General features: G+C 40.1%; 4 protein-coding genes across 4 annotated transcripts; 2 read left to right on the top strand and 2 right to left on the bottom strand.

Moving 5' to 3' along the window:
* Positions 1-281: 281 nt before the first annotated feature.
* Positions 282-3,163, top strand: LOC143358366 (suppressor of fused homolog). The gene is made up of 4 exons (XM_076795456.1): positions 282-649; positions 1,256-1,348; positions 2,598-2,907; positions 3,022-3,163. The coding sequence occupies exons 1-4, from the start codon at positions 477-479 to the stop codon at positions 3,025-3,027; spliced, it is 582 nt and encodes a 193-aa protein (XP_076651571.1). The 5' UTR covers positions 282-476; the 3' UTR covers positions 3,028-3,163.
* Positions 3,147-5,014, top strand: LOC143357632 (suppressor of fused homolog). The gene is made up of 4 exons (XM_076794152.1): positions 3,147-3,235; positions 3,313-3,543; positions 3,620-3,827; positions 4,967-5,014. Exons 1-4 carry the CDS (start codon positions 3,147-3,149, stop codon positions 5,012-5,014), a joined length of 576 nt encoding a protein of 191 aa, XP_076650267.1.
* Positions 5,015-5,459: 445 nt separating this feature from the next.
* LOC143358144 (uncharacterized) lies at positions 5,460-6,128 on the bottom strand. Its single transcript, XM_076795062.1, has one exon. The coding sequence runs from the start codon at positions 5,868-5,870 to the stop codon at positions 5,460-5,462; it is 411 nt and encodes a 136-aa protein (XP_076651177.1). The 5' UTR covers positions 5,871-6,128.
* Positions 6,129-7,042: 914 nt separating this feature from the next.
* On the bottom strand, positions 7,043-11,249 carry LOC143358420 (uncharacterized). The gene is made up of 4 exons (XM_076795563.1): positions 11,036-11,249; positions 9,061-9,237; positions 8,404-8,518; positions 7,043-7,885 (listed from the first exon to the last, which is right to left on the bottom strand). The coding sequence occupies exons 1-4, from the start codon at positions 11,097-11,099 to the stop codon at positions 7,771-7,773; spliced, it is 471 nt and encodes a 156-aa protein (XP_076651678.1). The 5' UTR covers positions 11,100-11,249; the 3' UTR covers positions 7,043-7,770.
* Between the last annotated feature and the right edge of the window lie 3,713 nt (positions 11,250-14,962).

Raw genomic sequence — 14,962 nt, 5'->3', positions numbered from 1 at the left:
AAAAATATAATGCAGGTTCTGGTCCAGGTTAAAAATTAGACTAGGGGGCAGCACTATACCGGGGACACTAAAATCCCGGGCGTGAGCACTCTCATTTCCTCTCTGCTATGCACTTCTGCCAACCTGTATGTGTGCGACAATAAAACGTGCTCATGTGAAGCAGTTTTTTTATTGGGTCCGGAAACCAGTGTCTCCAATGGAAGGTGCCAATGAGAAACTGGATCGAACGGAACGGTCCATTAACGAGCTAGTATTCCTCGTTCCCTAAAACGATTTCAGAGACGCGCAGTGATTTCGGAATCAGTCGGTCGTCCGCTCTGAAAGAATTTTAGTTTTGTCAAGGATCGCGGACGTGTGTTTCTGTTCTCGGTGGTAGGTGCAAGGTAGCGACTGTAAACAAAGTGATCGCGAACGGATTCCGTGAGATCCCGTACGATCTTTCGCTCGGTAGATTTCGCAGGTGAAAGTTTCTCTACATGTACGGAAATATGCGCGAAAGAGAGGAATTTTGCCGAAGTTTTCCTCCGGGACTGCCAGCCCAGCCGCCGACGACCAGGGCTCCGGGCCTTGACGCTCTGCACAGCCTTTGTAAAGAGATCTATCCAGACCAAAGCAATCCACTCACTGTCACCGCTGTCGTTAAATATTGGTACGAATCCTTTCATTTATCTTCACGCCCTCCAGCGACTCCCGCACACCCATAGATTTAAAGAGCAATGAAAATGATGCTTGACGTTTAGTGCACGACCCTGGAGAAACAATGACTGCATTATTTTGCCACTGCAGAACGCATACACACATGTCGTGTTTTAGAATATAGGATCTTAGAATTAGCTATTGGGTGTCTTAATTATTATCGCGGATGCTTGTGTATTCTCGCGCGTCAAACATTTATGAAATCTGCTATAAAAATATTATTAACAATATCAATTAATTTCTTGTTTCCCTAAACGATGCATTAGGAGGGACGGTGCGTCTCTAGTCCCACTTAAAATATAAAAGATTGATGTTACTGATGGTATTGTTTAAAATTGTTTGATGAAAGTGGCTTGTTATAAATCGAACCGGTCGGGGACCGTTTAATGTTTTATGATTAATGTAAAAATTGAAGAAAATTTATTTTACCGAAAGGACTGTATGATGTTTGGGTATGCAACTGTTGCACAGGAAGGACATACGACTTATATTTAGTCGCAAGCGCGTTTAACCGGATGTAAAAAAAAATAACTGGGATTTTCTGTGCACCTTTGCCTAGGTTGGGTGGTCCGGATCCTCTCGACTACATAAGCATGTACGAGAATCCTGGCTGTCCTGAATTAGGCGTACCACCACATTGGCATTACATCAGGTGAGTCCAATTTCCATGTACCATGTTCAACAATTTAAACACCCCAGAATTTTCAATCTATTTTCATCGTTTTTTGGAAAATCTCGATCTATTCGAACTTGATGTACTTCCGGAACTCGTTGATTTAACATTATTTTTGTTACAGTTTTTATTCGTTGTTGACGATTCTCTTTTTGATTTGTTGTTTTAAATTGATTTAGTATTTTTTTCCTGTTGGTAACTTTCACCGCTCACGATCGTTGCGCCCGCGATTTTTAAGTCAATACCGACACTCGTTCATTCAGGGAAGATGGGTCACATACTTTTTTGTCCTCCTTTTTGTTTCGTAGCATAGAAAAGAGGGAAGAATGTGAGAGTCTAAAAAGAAAAAAAAAAAGAAACGGGAAGTCGGGTATTCGTCAGTGTCACCCTGTTGAGTAGCGGGAGTGTGCCTCTGTTTGATGTCAGCGCATGTTATTTTTCCAGCACACTGTCGATGACACGTATATACCATGGCTATCGTTGGAAAATTTCACTTATCGTACTGCTACAATTACGAAAATAAATTACTTTAAACAATCATCATCCATTCGCGAAATCCTTAACATTATACATTTCTTACAAAACCGCTATCATCTCTCTCATCTTTTCGTTGTTACCGTTGAAGAGGGGGTGAAGACCATTGAGTTTGAAGTTGGTTAATTTTCCATCAAATTTTCCATGAAATTTCAAACCTCAAGGAAATTAATAATGACAACATTGTTTGTTCTCCGATTTGAATTTTCACGTGAATTTTAAATCACTATCCACGGGGAATAGCGATGACTCACAGTCGAAAAACAAATGATTTCTCGTTTCAGGAATTCCTTATTAAACCTTAGGCGCCGAATGACGAATGGTCCGCCGCGAAAGGGTGTTCCTCTTCCTTTTTTTTTCTTGATGCATGACCCTTCCTTCTTCAGCTTGTAGCAGCTGTTCCAATAGTTCCCTTTTTCTCTATATATAGAAAGTGTAGGGTACAGGAAGATAAAGTCGTTTAAAATGCGGCGCGTCGGAAATAGACGAGCGGGACTTCCCCTTTTCCCGTCTGCCCTATCTAAATATGTTTTCGGCCATTGACTAAATCTCGTTGATTTTTTCTGAATCGAGTCTGGAGTTATATTTGTCTTAATGAATCCTCCCTAGTTTCCTTAGATTCTTACTCATACCTTCCCCTCAATTCCTTCTCTCTCCTAGACTATCATGGAATAGTAACATTTCTTTGTTAAAGTTTGGGCTTGTCAGATTTACACGGAGATGGAAGGATACATCCAAAAAGTGGTCCGGGTCGTCCGAGTGGGTTTGGATTTGAGTTGACCTTCAGATTAGTCAGAGAAAGAAACGAGATGACTCCTCCTACTTGGCCAGCGAACGTGATGCAGCAATTAGCAAAATATGTTTTTAATTCTGGGAACATGTTGATGCCTGGTGATCACGTATCATGGCATGCCCCTCTTGATAACGGCAATGGTCGCATCACACAGATCCTAATGGGCAGGGATCCTCAATTGCCAACATCTATATACACACCTCATGGCGATGTAAGTCAGCTTGTGTCTAATATTTCTAACTGAAATTGTTTGTTTCATTAATTGTGTATTATGGTTTTGATGGTTGGTGCGTAATGTTACAGGTTTCATTTGTTCAAATTATAGGAGTAACGTCTGAAGAATTGCAGGCTGCACAGCACTGGAATGGCTTAGGTCTTGTTAGTTTGTTAAAAACCAGCCGCGTTTGTGGACCTTGGTTGGTAACAGATATGAGAAGAACACAGTCCATTATGGAGGATGAACCCTCCATAGCAGAGAAGATACAAAGTGGGATAGAGAAGGAGGGGTCTAATTTAAGCGGTGTGTCTGCAAAATGTTGGCAAGTGTTACCAGTTAATTCTTTCAAAATGAAAACGATGCTCATAAGCAGCATTACTGTAATAAATCAATTTACAGGTGGGTTCAAGTGAACTGTGACAGAAGTTCCGAAAGATATAGAGAGAAAAGGAACGAATCGGACGAAGAAGACGATGAGGAAGAAGATATAAAACCAGTTATAAAATCGGAAAGACTATCACCGTGCGAACTGGATTCGAGTTTGTCACATGATAATTTTGTTAAAGTCTTACCAGGGCTTCATTTAACTTTCAACCTTGAAGCGGGATCCCTGTTACCATTAGCAATCAAGTATGCACAGTTAGAATATACTGTTATTAAAATAGACACCTTGGAAATTAAATATTACATATTATTTATTTTATAGGGGCCGCGTCATGCATGGGAGGCATTTTACGTTCAAGTCTATATTGTCTAACACAGCTGTTACTATAGTTGCACCGACAGTCACTGGGACCCTCGTTTCTAGAGAAAAGCCATATGTAGTTCAAGGACCATGGTTACAAGTCCTGCTTCCAGAGGATCTGTCAGAAAAAATGGCCCAAGAGTTTCAAATTTTAAACTCGCCAAATGAGGTAAGCTATATTATATCTTATTTTTACAAGATATACCAATATTTTTATAATCACAATTTTAATATTAAAAAAATCAACAGGTTCAACTGCCAAAGACATTTTCATGGCCCGAGCATAAACTTGTTATTACTGTCATCAACGATTGAGAATGTTTTAATACGATTAATACGTTCAACCAAGTTAGCATAACCAGTTAACAATAAGCAAAGTACATTTTGTTCCGATATAAGGCGACGATGTTTGTTTCGAAGTAAGGAGATTGCTATCCCCTCTTCGTTTCCCGTCGCCTTATATCGGATCAAAACTGTATTATCTGATTCAGTTAAAAGAAGTGGGTTTCAAAGAACTTATTTATAACTGTATATAACTCGAGCAAACGACGGAACTGTAAGACTACGCATATCAATGTGTGAAAGAGGAGCCGAGCCGACTTATATTTATATACTTACTCAGAAAATTTATTTCATGCGTTCCCGCTGAGAAAAAGTTTTCTGCGCCTCTCTTTTGCAGGTTGATACCTGTTAAACGATTTATATTTAATTCTGTACATAATAGAAGACAAGTTAAAACGTGTAATTGTATTTGATATACGAGTTTACACATTGTTACAACTAATGAACATTTTTTTGTAAATAGAGAAGACGAACGTTCTGACGTGACTGTTATCAGTGCCTTGAACCAATTTTGATAAGAGGAATGTGTAATGGAATAAAGTATAGGATGTAGTATTTATAAGCAAATTATACAGTTTATTTATCACAACTGGTTTGCCCGATTATCCTCTGGAAATTTTTTCCTTGAATCTGCGGAGTAACAGGTCGTTTAAGTAACAGATCATTTCCAGCGTCAAATTGCTTCGGAGTGTGTTTCTTTAATTTTTACCTGTTATTGGATTTCTCAGTCGTCCAATTTTTTGTCTAAGGAATCTATCCTGGATCGTTTATCATTTCGTCTGACGGCCCTCCTTCCCGTTCTTCTTCTCACAGGACAAACACACTCCTCCCTTTTCTCAACCGCTAACGTATTGTTTGTGTTCGGCAAGTGTGGTTGACAAAAGAAACGGTAAAGTTTGGCTCGAGCGTTCTGAGAGGTACATAGGTATGACATTGGGTCTATCGCACGAATAAACAATCCTCCAGTTAGTATTAAAACCGTCGCCGCGGAGAGCGGACGGTTGCTCTAGTTAGGAGAGTACAACCAGATATTTAAGTTACATATATCCAGTTGTTTAAAGTGCAGTGGTAAAAAATAGATTACTATTATGATGGTGGCAATGTTCAGAAGACGCAACTCTTCGACATCATGTAAGCTTATTTTTTATAATAAATTATTTTTATAATAAACTATCATACAATTTTTTCATGACTTTATCAAACAAATTTTTTTTTGTATTTTTATGAAATTTGTTCAATGTAATTCTTCCTCTGTTGGTCGAATCTCAACATTTTTTCATGTCTCGATTATAGGATTTTTAAAGATGCATTCGTAGAAAATTATTGAATATTTTTTTTTCAAGCACGTATTTTAATAGACACTGCACTAAATAAAATAGGGGTAAGTTTTAGTGTTTTAGGCACTTTTGGTAGATTCGGTGTTAGATTCGTTCTTATAAAATACTTTCATTCAAAATCATTAGCACTCAATTTTTTCTGCAGTTTGATGTATTTTAAAGAATGTAAAAGCTGCTAGAGATCGTACTTGAGCGATCAAGTTCTTGGCGATCCTGAAGAAACCGATCCACAGCAGGATAACGATACAAGCCGAGGCAAAGTCCTCGACTTCCTCGCAGGAGATGTTCCTGACAACGTTAACGATCCCCCGGAAAACGTTCGCGAACGTTTGCATGGCCTCGATCCAGAGGTCCCTTAGGAAACAGATCACCTGGAAAATCAGGTTCATCACCGCTAGTGTCAGCTCGATTAACCTCGCCAGGAAATCGAACAAGATCTCCATTAACTTGTCGAGGGTCTCCCAGAGCGAGCAGACGACTCGCGACAAAAATTCGACGCACTGCTGCGTGGCGTTGGTCACGCGGCCGTTCATGATCGACGATTTTTCCGTGGCCCTTTACCCCTTCGCATACTTTCACCACCCTCGATTTCGCAGTTTACATCGAGAAAGAGCGAATTTCGCGGTCGATCACGCGTTCAAACAGGCATGTTACGTCATAGCGAGGGGGAGCAACGAGTGTTCGTATAAATTCACGAACCTTTGCACTTGCGTTTCAATTTTTTCCCCGAGAGGTGTGAACCATGTCACCGATTAGAATTGGCCTTGAATCGCAGTTGTCACCCCGAGAAAATTGTCGTGTCTGCGAAAAACTAATGACTATGGTCGGAAGAAGTAGAAGTTGCTAATCGCTTACACGCAAAAAGTTGTTTGGTAATGTATATAGTGAAGTTATCATTGATTATAAATAATTTTATAGAGTCCCAAGAACGCCATTTTGACAATTGAGGGTTAACACTGTGTCGACTACTATCACCTGCAATAGGGTTGCACGATATTTCTGTGGGAACTTTAAACAATTCTAAACAAAATATGAACATTTTCTAATTTTTTCAGAATGCTCTAAGGCTCCAGTGGAATTGACGTATGCTGTATTTACATAATTTCGATACTTTTCGCGAAGGGTTCAAATGGGTTCAGGCTAGGGTAGCGAATGTAATGTAATTGGTCTCATTAGCGGATATACGACGTGACCTTTGGATTGCGACCTTATCTTCGTCACATTTCGATTCTCTGCATTTTTTTTTCTCGAGATCTCTACAGGACGTTCTTGAAACTGGGTCGAGCTGTAGCTTCATTCTACGCGAAGGTGGAGGGAACGGTCGAGTGGTTTAATGAGGACTGCTTTCCTTTTATATAATTATTTTTTCGAGTACCACGACGCAGGTGCAATAGGTTTTACGTCCTTTTTTTCGATTGAGAGATAAGCTTTTAATCATTCTCTGTCTCGCTATCTTGTTTCTCGTTGTTCCGTTTCTGCTATTTTCAAGTGGCGTTTAACGCCAAACGATGCAAATTTACCGTTGTGAAAATAGAAGAATTTTTTTTAGAAAATTAGTATTAATTCTGAGTATACAGGGTATTGAATTAAGAGTTTTGGATGATTTTAAATTAAAATTTGATTTATTTAATATCTTATACAGTCTGCTGTCGTTTCGTTAATATATATATCTCACTGTTGTCAAGCGATAACTATAATGTATATATATATATATATATATATATATATATATATATACTATTCTTTATACCCTTTACGATATTTGATCGATTTACAGTAATGGTTATGTTTGTATATATAAGTACTCGTAATAATCATGGCAGTTCTTTTGTCGTTCCTATTTGCAAACTATCTAGCAGTATCAAATAGTGAGTTTGTCTTGAATATTATTTTACTATGTAGCATGTCCGATACACGAGTATGTATATGAAATCATTTTTGCAAGTGCTCAACACAATACTAATTACAATCGTTCCAAATGACAAATTGATAAATAGCGAATGATATCGGACAAATGTCTTCAACGTTGGACAATAAACTTGCTTCGATTTGTTAAATATATAACTAATTCTCAAAGCAATATAATCCGACAATCCCCTCAAAACGTTCAAATTCTGTACAACATGGACACAAAAATGTTTCGTCTGAACAATTGAAATCATCGGAAACGTATCAACCATACTCAATACCCGGACTTCATATTGTACTAATTAGTCTAATCGTAAATCGATATAGTTCTCTGATAATTGATGTTAGTGTCGTTATTTTTATCGATGATATTATTTCTTGTTTATCGTTGGTCCACAGCTTAATTGGTCGTATTATAGTTTTAAGTTCGAAGTGGTCCATTATGCGTATTCCAATGAAGGCTTTCTCTTATATACAATAATTGCCTATGATTGTAATCGATATGTGATATGTAGAACGTCTTCGTCAGACGAACTCGGCGAAAAGCGACAAGATTAGAAGCATAAACGAAGCTGCTTGTCGTGTCGATCCGTTGCAGGCGTCCGCGTCGTTGCAGGATTGCACGCAACCGCGGACGTATCTGTAAAATTGAAATTGAACATCAAAAATCATTAAAACATACAACATCACCGCAAACAATTCACTAGATTACAGTCTGAAATTGATATTTCTCGAATTTTTCTTATTCTAAATTTAAATTCCCCCTTTTGAAAAGTTTGACGCTGGAAAACTAGCTTCGCACGTTATCAAAAATGGTGTCCTTCGTGTAATCTGTACAGAGCTAATCTCCCTTAAAATTTTGATGCTGGAAAGCTAGCTCTGAATATTATCAAAAATGGAATCTTTCGTGCGATTTGTGCAGAATTACACTGGAATTAACCGTGCCAAGCTTTTAATTTGTCCAGATTTTGCGTTATTAGTTTGAATTATTTTGTTCGTCGAGGAATTGTTGAATTCTCCTCGGTCTCTTTGTTTTTCAATCTCGTCGCCACTTCAGCAACGCGCGACACCCATTCAATTTCAGATTGTCGAACTTTCTTCGGTTTTCGCTGTCGTCTGTAACAAAGTAAGCAAAACTCGTTCCGCTTTTAAACTCACTTGTCGTCGAAGTAAAACCCTCCGCAATGCGACATTCTTATGATTTCCGAGTCGGTCGTCAAAGTTCCGCTGTCCAACGCGCAGCTTCTCACCGTTAAAGAGATCCCGGATTCATCTAATCAGTCAGAAATAAATTCTTTCTCATCTTCTTCGAACGAGACAGAAATTATCCGAATTCCTAGAAAGTTAACCCTCCATCCCCTACGCATACTCGTATTCCACAAACGTTAACGATATTCTAATTCCTCGTTTTTATGTCGTCGTTCCCCATTACCGAAAGACTACAAATAAACATTCACATTTATCTGTTAAGGTTCGGCGTGATTAAAAATAACAAGGCGAATTTCTCATAAATGCTACAAACTAAAACGTCTTTTACAAGAAGAAACAGGAAATTTTTTCCTGACTGAGAATTCATCATAGATTTATGATAATAGATAATTTTAAGGAAATGTTAGTTGTCGTTTGCGATTATTTATTTTGTGATTGCGAGGGAAATAGCCGGCTCATTATTTTGAGCAATTTGCCCACACTCTAGCCGAGGTAAGGCCTTCGACACGGAGCGTATTGTGCCGCGGACCATAGTGTATTCAGTGAACACGTAGCGCGAAAAAGGGGTTAAGGACCACTCGCAATCACAAAAGGAGGAAGTTTTACCGTATATGCCTGCTATTTTGATGCACGCGGTCGCAGGGAAGAGACCATCGCGGCCCTTGCGACCTCCCAGGCATGGCGACTCCAAGAATGCGAGGCTCCCGTTATTGTGGAACGGGTCGTCGCAGGGCTTATTGTCCCCGTCGATTGACACGCACTTGAAACAGTCAATGGCCCAGCCTGGTGCGACAGAATCAAAGCACACGGAGACAAATTATTACCTGTACAATCGCCGCGGACGTCCGCGAAAATCGAAAACTCCATCACAATAAGAAAGCGGAACGTTAATCGCCACCAGCCTGAGGATCTTAAAACAAAAATGTTCGGAGCGTACGTTAGGGCAATCGTTCCAATAGTCGGCCATTGAAGGCCAGTAGTATCCATCTTATTGTTACCATTAGACAATTTAAGACTTTCTAAAATCATTGAAGAAGGGAGGAAGCAGTCTAGTTATTGCTAATGTGGTCTTTTCCAAATGTTTTATGGTCATTAAGTTTTATTTTGTCATTTGGTTGTGTCAAGTTCGAAATTTCTTTTAAATGGAGGAAATTATATCGATCAAGTGCTTTGACAGTACAATATAGAGAGGCCTGAAAGGTGTCCAAAGTTTCAGGGAGAAATTCAAAGTGGTTATGTAGATGCAGGTTAATAACATACTGCTTGGAAACTTTAAACGCGTTTTTGTCGAAACCGCTTATTTGAAACTGGCACGGCAGAGGCGAGGCTTGTGCGATCAATTAAAATGTACCGATGCGTACAGCTAAATGAACGAATCGACAACGGTCTTCGATGAACATTGAACGATCCACTCGCCGCAAATTATATTTGTTCTGAATGCTTGAACGAATAGCTTCGATGCTGAATAGAACTGTGCAATTTCATCTAGCCGGTTTCATCGCGAGGTCAAATATTTGTCTTATTAAATAAAAAGAATTCCTCGAATCTTCACGAATGCTTAGTAATATAAAGTTGTGTAGCAATAACTCGCAGGATAGCTGAAGTTATGTAGTTATTAAACTATGGAGGAGAACCGACTGCTAGAGGAACAAACGGGGACAACGTGTTAGTAATTACTGGGCTGCGGATTTTATGGATTTACGAGAGAAACGGGAGCATGAAGCACAAGACAGTTCAAGCATTATAACAAATATAAAAATATGGTCAAATTATTTTTACTTTTAAGAATTGTGTTGATTTTATATATTGCCATCAACTAATTGAGATTGTTAAAGAAGAAAAGAAAGGGACAACATGGTTATCGTCTCTTGCAACCGATGCCAGAATTTGTTAATTTGTTATACAACTCCCTCGTCTCTCAAATAACAGAGAAAATTTCCCACAAAGATCCGCGTTCCGGCGATAACAGTTATTTAGGGCTAATGCAACATCTTTTCGTCGTCCAACGAAATAATTGTTTCATACCACCGCGCGTCGTTCCCAAGGGGTGAGGAGGAGAAACGCATTGTTATACGGCTCCCCCTATTTTGCAGGCGACAGAGAAAATTTTTCACAAAGTTCCTCGGTCTAGTTACAACTTCCCCTAATCTCGCGAGTAACGGAGAAAATTTCGCACAGGGATCCACGATCTAGCATTAACATTTATCCAGGGCTAACGAAACATTTTTTCGTCGTCCGACCAGTGCCGTACTAAGACCTTTAGAGACCCCGAAAAAATGTCGAGGTCGTTATACTGGATCAACGCGATGTACGATCTGTACGATTTCTCAGGCATCGCAGACGATTTGACTAAAAAGTATTTTTGAACAGAATTTAGAGTTTCACTTGCCGGTTACTGATCTTCATCTTTCTTTCTGCTCGCATACCGGTGCACGCAAACGCATAAAAATCTATTATTGCCACTATAAGTGAAAGACGTAAAATTCAGACAATTTCTGCCTCACTTTTTCTTTTCCCCGATGCCCCGTGCACGAGAAGATCCTCAGGCTAGTGAAAGCAAGTATCACCTGTGGAGACTGACCTTGCGACACGACGAGTAGCGCGATCAGCCCGGAACAGACGATCCACGAGAAGCCGACATCCATCTTTAGCCGGGTCCGCGAGCGGTTTAGCCAGGAATCTCGAGCGTGCCTCTGATCGGCGTCAGCTGTTGTACCCAGAGTCCTCCGAGTCTCGTTCCTCCAGCGGGTTCATGTCAGACGAAAGCGAAGAAAAGGATGGCAAATCCACGCGGAACCCAAGAACAACCCGGTTGTTCTGTTCTTCCCGTCGACGCTTGCCTTTCGCATCCACGACGCAGTGTTTTGTCGGACGGTTACCAAGGCGATGTGATACGTCGTCGTCCTCGTCGTCGTCGTCGTTGACGTAGTCGTTGATTCAGGCCTCCTTTCAGCGGGGATACGGGGCTGATCGATGATCTCTCCTGGACTGGACTGGGGACGAAGGGAACAAACCGCAAGAACGCGTGTGTGCCGCCTTCTCTCCCTCGGGTCTGACCCCGGGATCTACGCAGGAACATCGAGGACTAGAAACGGCCCGCAATTGCGTGATCCCGTCCCGCGGAATGGAACGATAAAATGCGAGCGTGGCACACGCGAATTGTGGGCGCAGTTCCGACTGTTAGGTGCGTATCACAGTCCGGACCTAGGATCAACGCGTAGGCGTAGCTCAGACGGTTAGCTATGGTGCTCAAGACGTATGACTGTTTTAGGCGCGTACCCCTGCGTGTTAAAGTCAATCGAGTAAAAGCTGGCTCGGAAATTGTTCCGGTGTGTATTTTTATTGGATAATGGGAGGAATTCGACCTACCCGTAGGTCGCCTAACTGACGGTCGCAAAAAGGTGTGTACTCGCGATATGCTAAAAAGAAGTCCTCCTGGAATCTCACTTTTCGACACGACCCAACTGTTCTGTCACCAGGTCTGGACATTTATTTTGATTCGAACGAACCGAAAGCTTTCCAGTCCTTTCGTGTCATTTTTTTTTTTAGGAAAGATATATTCTTTTTGAAACATAATCTGAACGATTCGGTGGTGCTGGTTCGCTGGTTTTACGAGGCTAGGGACGATCACGGTGAGAACGGATTTGGAAATTCTTTGTTGTCTGATTTTTCTGAATGAACCAATTCGACCGGTTCCGACCCTGTAATTAAGCTAATTCGCTGACAACGAAGACTGCGCACTCAGAAAAGGTCAATCTAGGTCTCTTCGTCAGCTATTGACATCAAACATTTACAACCCCGCCTCCCGGGTGGTACTCCAGAACCCGACCGCCTCGATTATTAACAAAGTTGAGAACACCGCCCCCTTCGGACGGAGATAAGCGAATACTCCGTAATGTTTAATCTTTCAGGTCGTTTCTTGGTGGAACAATGAAATGTCAGAAACTAATATTCACGGGTTTGGTTGGACGACGCGTGCTCCACATTTTGCCGGAAAAACGCATTCGTTCCGATCGTAAAACTCCCTGGTTAGTTATTCCATTGTTGAACGCATTACGACTGCCCAATAAACTCACCCTATTTAATCTCTGAGAATATTGCGGAACATGTAAAATTTATGCAGCCTGTTGTCCCATTGTTGAAAACATTACGACCGCCGAACAAACTCGCCCTATTTAATCTGTCAGAATGTTGTAAAAAATGTAAAATTTTTGTAAAATTGAGTTGTTCTATTGTCGAGAACATTGTGTCAATATTTTATTTATGAGAATACCATAAAAAATGTTCGGTTCAGGGATGATCGCGTAGATGAAGAATAGTTTAAAAATCAGTTCTTCTGTCTCTTTCACCGAAGCTTCTGCTTCGTCAGTTAATGAAATATTCACCGGAAGTTCCACCATGACAGTCCCCGCTTCTACACCCTGCCCCAATAATTCTTTCAACCATCGCCTGCGCTCAACTATGAATAGCCACTGCCACAGTAACAGTGCCATAAATCACCCGAGCTGACGATTTACAAATGATTTTAAACGGAGTACCAGAAACTAAAAGATTCATACAAACGAAATCGACTTCCCTTTTAAACCGTAAATTCAGAGAAACTTTTCGCACGGAAAACCCGTTTATTAGAGGGTACCGCTTATGGCAGTCGCACTGCAGGCAAACTCGACAAGTTTGTGTATATCGGAAGGTTAACTTTGACTCTCCGTACACGGCAGCATGTCGTGTGTTCTACTCCTCGCGATATGTCAGTGTGTGTGACGGGGTTACTGACTTCTAGGCTCAGGTTTTTCTAATGTTTGATATTTTGATTCCTAGTACATTGACCTGGATCGATGCTTATAGGCGAATTGTCCCTGAAAGTCGCCTGCGTGTTGGCACACTTTAACACCGTTCCAGCGTTGATCGTTTACAATGAAGCATTATGTATCTTTACACTTATAAATCTCTTATAGTTTAATGCTTTAGACGGGCATAGACTCTTTCACAACTGTGCTGCATTTGAAAAGAGATTAGGCACTTTCTTGCGCATGATAACCTCGAGTGGGGTTCTTAGGTCATACTACTCCAGATAATTTGTTGCTTCGCAAGCGAAATTATTATCGTTATTCTGTTATAAAATCCACAATTGGTCTTCGATATTAAAGGACTAATAATAGATAAGGTGTTAAGAAAAATGTGTAACGGTCAGATGCGTTTGATGTTGTCTGTGACAAATCGAAGCCACAACATTGCAAGATAATGTGGTTTCAAATTAGATTTTGGTACAAAGCCGCGACCCCTCCGTTTCCGGGCTTACCAAGCTTCCCCCAACAGTATCAGGGTCAACTGGGCTCAGATAATTGTGAGACAGACCCTTCGAGACGTCCGCCCTGCTGTAAGCCCTGTAAGACCCGATCGCTCGAGTACTGGCTCAGACACTTTGACCTGCGCGTTGCCTTTATCGCCACGCGGCTAGGCACTGTACCGCAACTTTGTTATTTATCTTTCTTCTCCTGTTATCGGCCTATTATTTTAAGCACTCTACTAACTCCCCAGTCCACTTTTAACTTCAAACTAGATTGATCCCACGTCGTTACTTTGCAATTTTAATTCCTAATTTTATTGGATACTTTGAGCAGCAACTAACAAAGTTGCAATTTAGTGCTAAAATCGTTTTATATATATTTATTAAAAACGTGTCGGAGCGATGGTACTGGTGTTAAGCAACAATGTGCAGCTACATAATTATTGCTACTAATAATCATAATGCAACAAGGACGAAACCTACGAAAAATTATTTTTAACTTTTGTTCCGAGCCTGTACAGTTAATGATGCTTTTTGTATGTTTCGTCACTTTTGTTTGTTATACTCGTTATTACAAATAGACTGCGGATCGTGGTGCATTTGTGGCATGTGGAAATTTGAGAACTACAAGAAAACGATTTTTATTTGTTTCGTCTTTAACCCTCAGCACTCGAAAGGCGACTGTAAGGCGCCACTAAAAATTGCTGTGTCATTATTAAATTAAATGTTTTGACATTATTAAATTTGTTCGTATTTAATAAATTACTAAAAACTTCAGTATTGTAACATTGCATCATTTTCGTATGTATGAAATAAGAAAAAAAGAATATACATAGAAGGGAAATATTCTAGTGCAAAGGGTTAATAAAACAGTGTGTTGAATTTGCATAATAATCCACAATCTAATTATGTCCAGTACTGTCTCAGAAACAAAAAGTTGACAAAGCCAGATCTAGATAACATCCAATTTGTAACTCTAGAAAACAAGAACTTAAATTAAAATAACAAAACACGTTCAAAAACAATATACAACTTTATTCGTATAAAAATCATACATAAAATACACAAAAAAGAACAAAATTCGAAAAGTAACTTTCTATAAGCCACGAAACAGTGTATACAGCATTAAAAATCGTCTAATCAGCAGCAATCGGAAACAGATCAAGAAAAGGGGGGGGGGTCGTGTAAAAATCAGCACGCAATCTATCCATGCTAATTAGA

Source organism: Halictus rubicundus, chromosome 10 (assembly GCF_050948215.1).
Source record: "Halictus rubicundus isolate RS-2024b chromosome 10, iyHalRubi1_principal, whole genome shotgun sequence".
In the NCBI taxonomy this organism is placed as follows: domain Eukaryota; kingdom Metazoa; phylum Arthropoda; class Insecta; order Hymenoptera; family Halictidae; genus Halictus; species Halictus rubicundus.
This window is presented reverse-complemented; position numbering and strand designations above follow the sequence as displayed.

Bases quoted from the DNA above. Each gene is read 5' to 3' on its own strand.
- LOC143358420 (XM_076795563.1), bottom strand. From the start codon at position 11,099: ATGGATGTCGGCTTCTCGTGGATCGTCTGTTCCGGGCTGATCGCGCTA. The intron at 8,519-9,060 runs GTAAAACTTCCT...CTGACTGATTAG, and splicing joins CAAAATAGCAGGCATATACG to ATGAATCCGGGATCTCTTTA. The intron at 7,886-8,403 runs GTGAGTTTAAAA...TCAATTTTACAG, and splicing joins GGGTTTTACTTCGACGACAA to ATACGTCCGCGGTTGCGTGC.
- LOC143357632 (XM_076794152.1), top strand. From the start codon at position 3,147: ATGGAGGATGAACCCTCCATAGCAGAGAAGATACAAAGTGGGATAGAG. The intron at 3,544-3,619 runs GTATGCACAGTT...TTTATTTTATAG, and splicing joins CTGTTACCATTAGCAATCAA to GGGCCGCGTCATGCATGGGA. The intron at 3,828-4,966 runs GTAAGCTATATT...ACAATCCTCCAG, and splicing joins TTTTAAACTCGCCAAATGAG to TTAGTATTAAAACCGTCGCC.
- LOC143358366 (XM_076795456.1), top strand. From the start codon at position 477: ATGTACGGAAATATGCGCGAAAGAGAGGAATTTTGCCGAAGTTTTCCT. The intron at 650-1,255 runs GTACGAATCCTT...ACCTTTGCCTAG, and splicing joins ACCGCTGTCGTTAAATATTG to GTTGGGTGGTCCGGATCCTC. The intron at 1,349-2,597 runs GTGAGTCCAATT...TCTTTGTTAAAG, and splicing joins CCACATTGGCATTACATCAG to TTTGGGCTTGTCAGATTTAC.
- LOC143358144 (XM_076795062.1), bottom strand. From the start codon at position 5,870: ATGAACGGCCGCGTGACCAACGCCACGCAGCAGTGCGTCGAATTTTTG.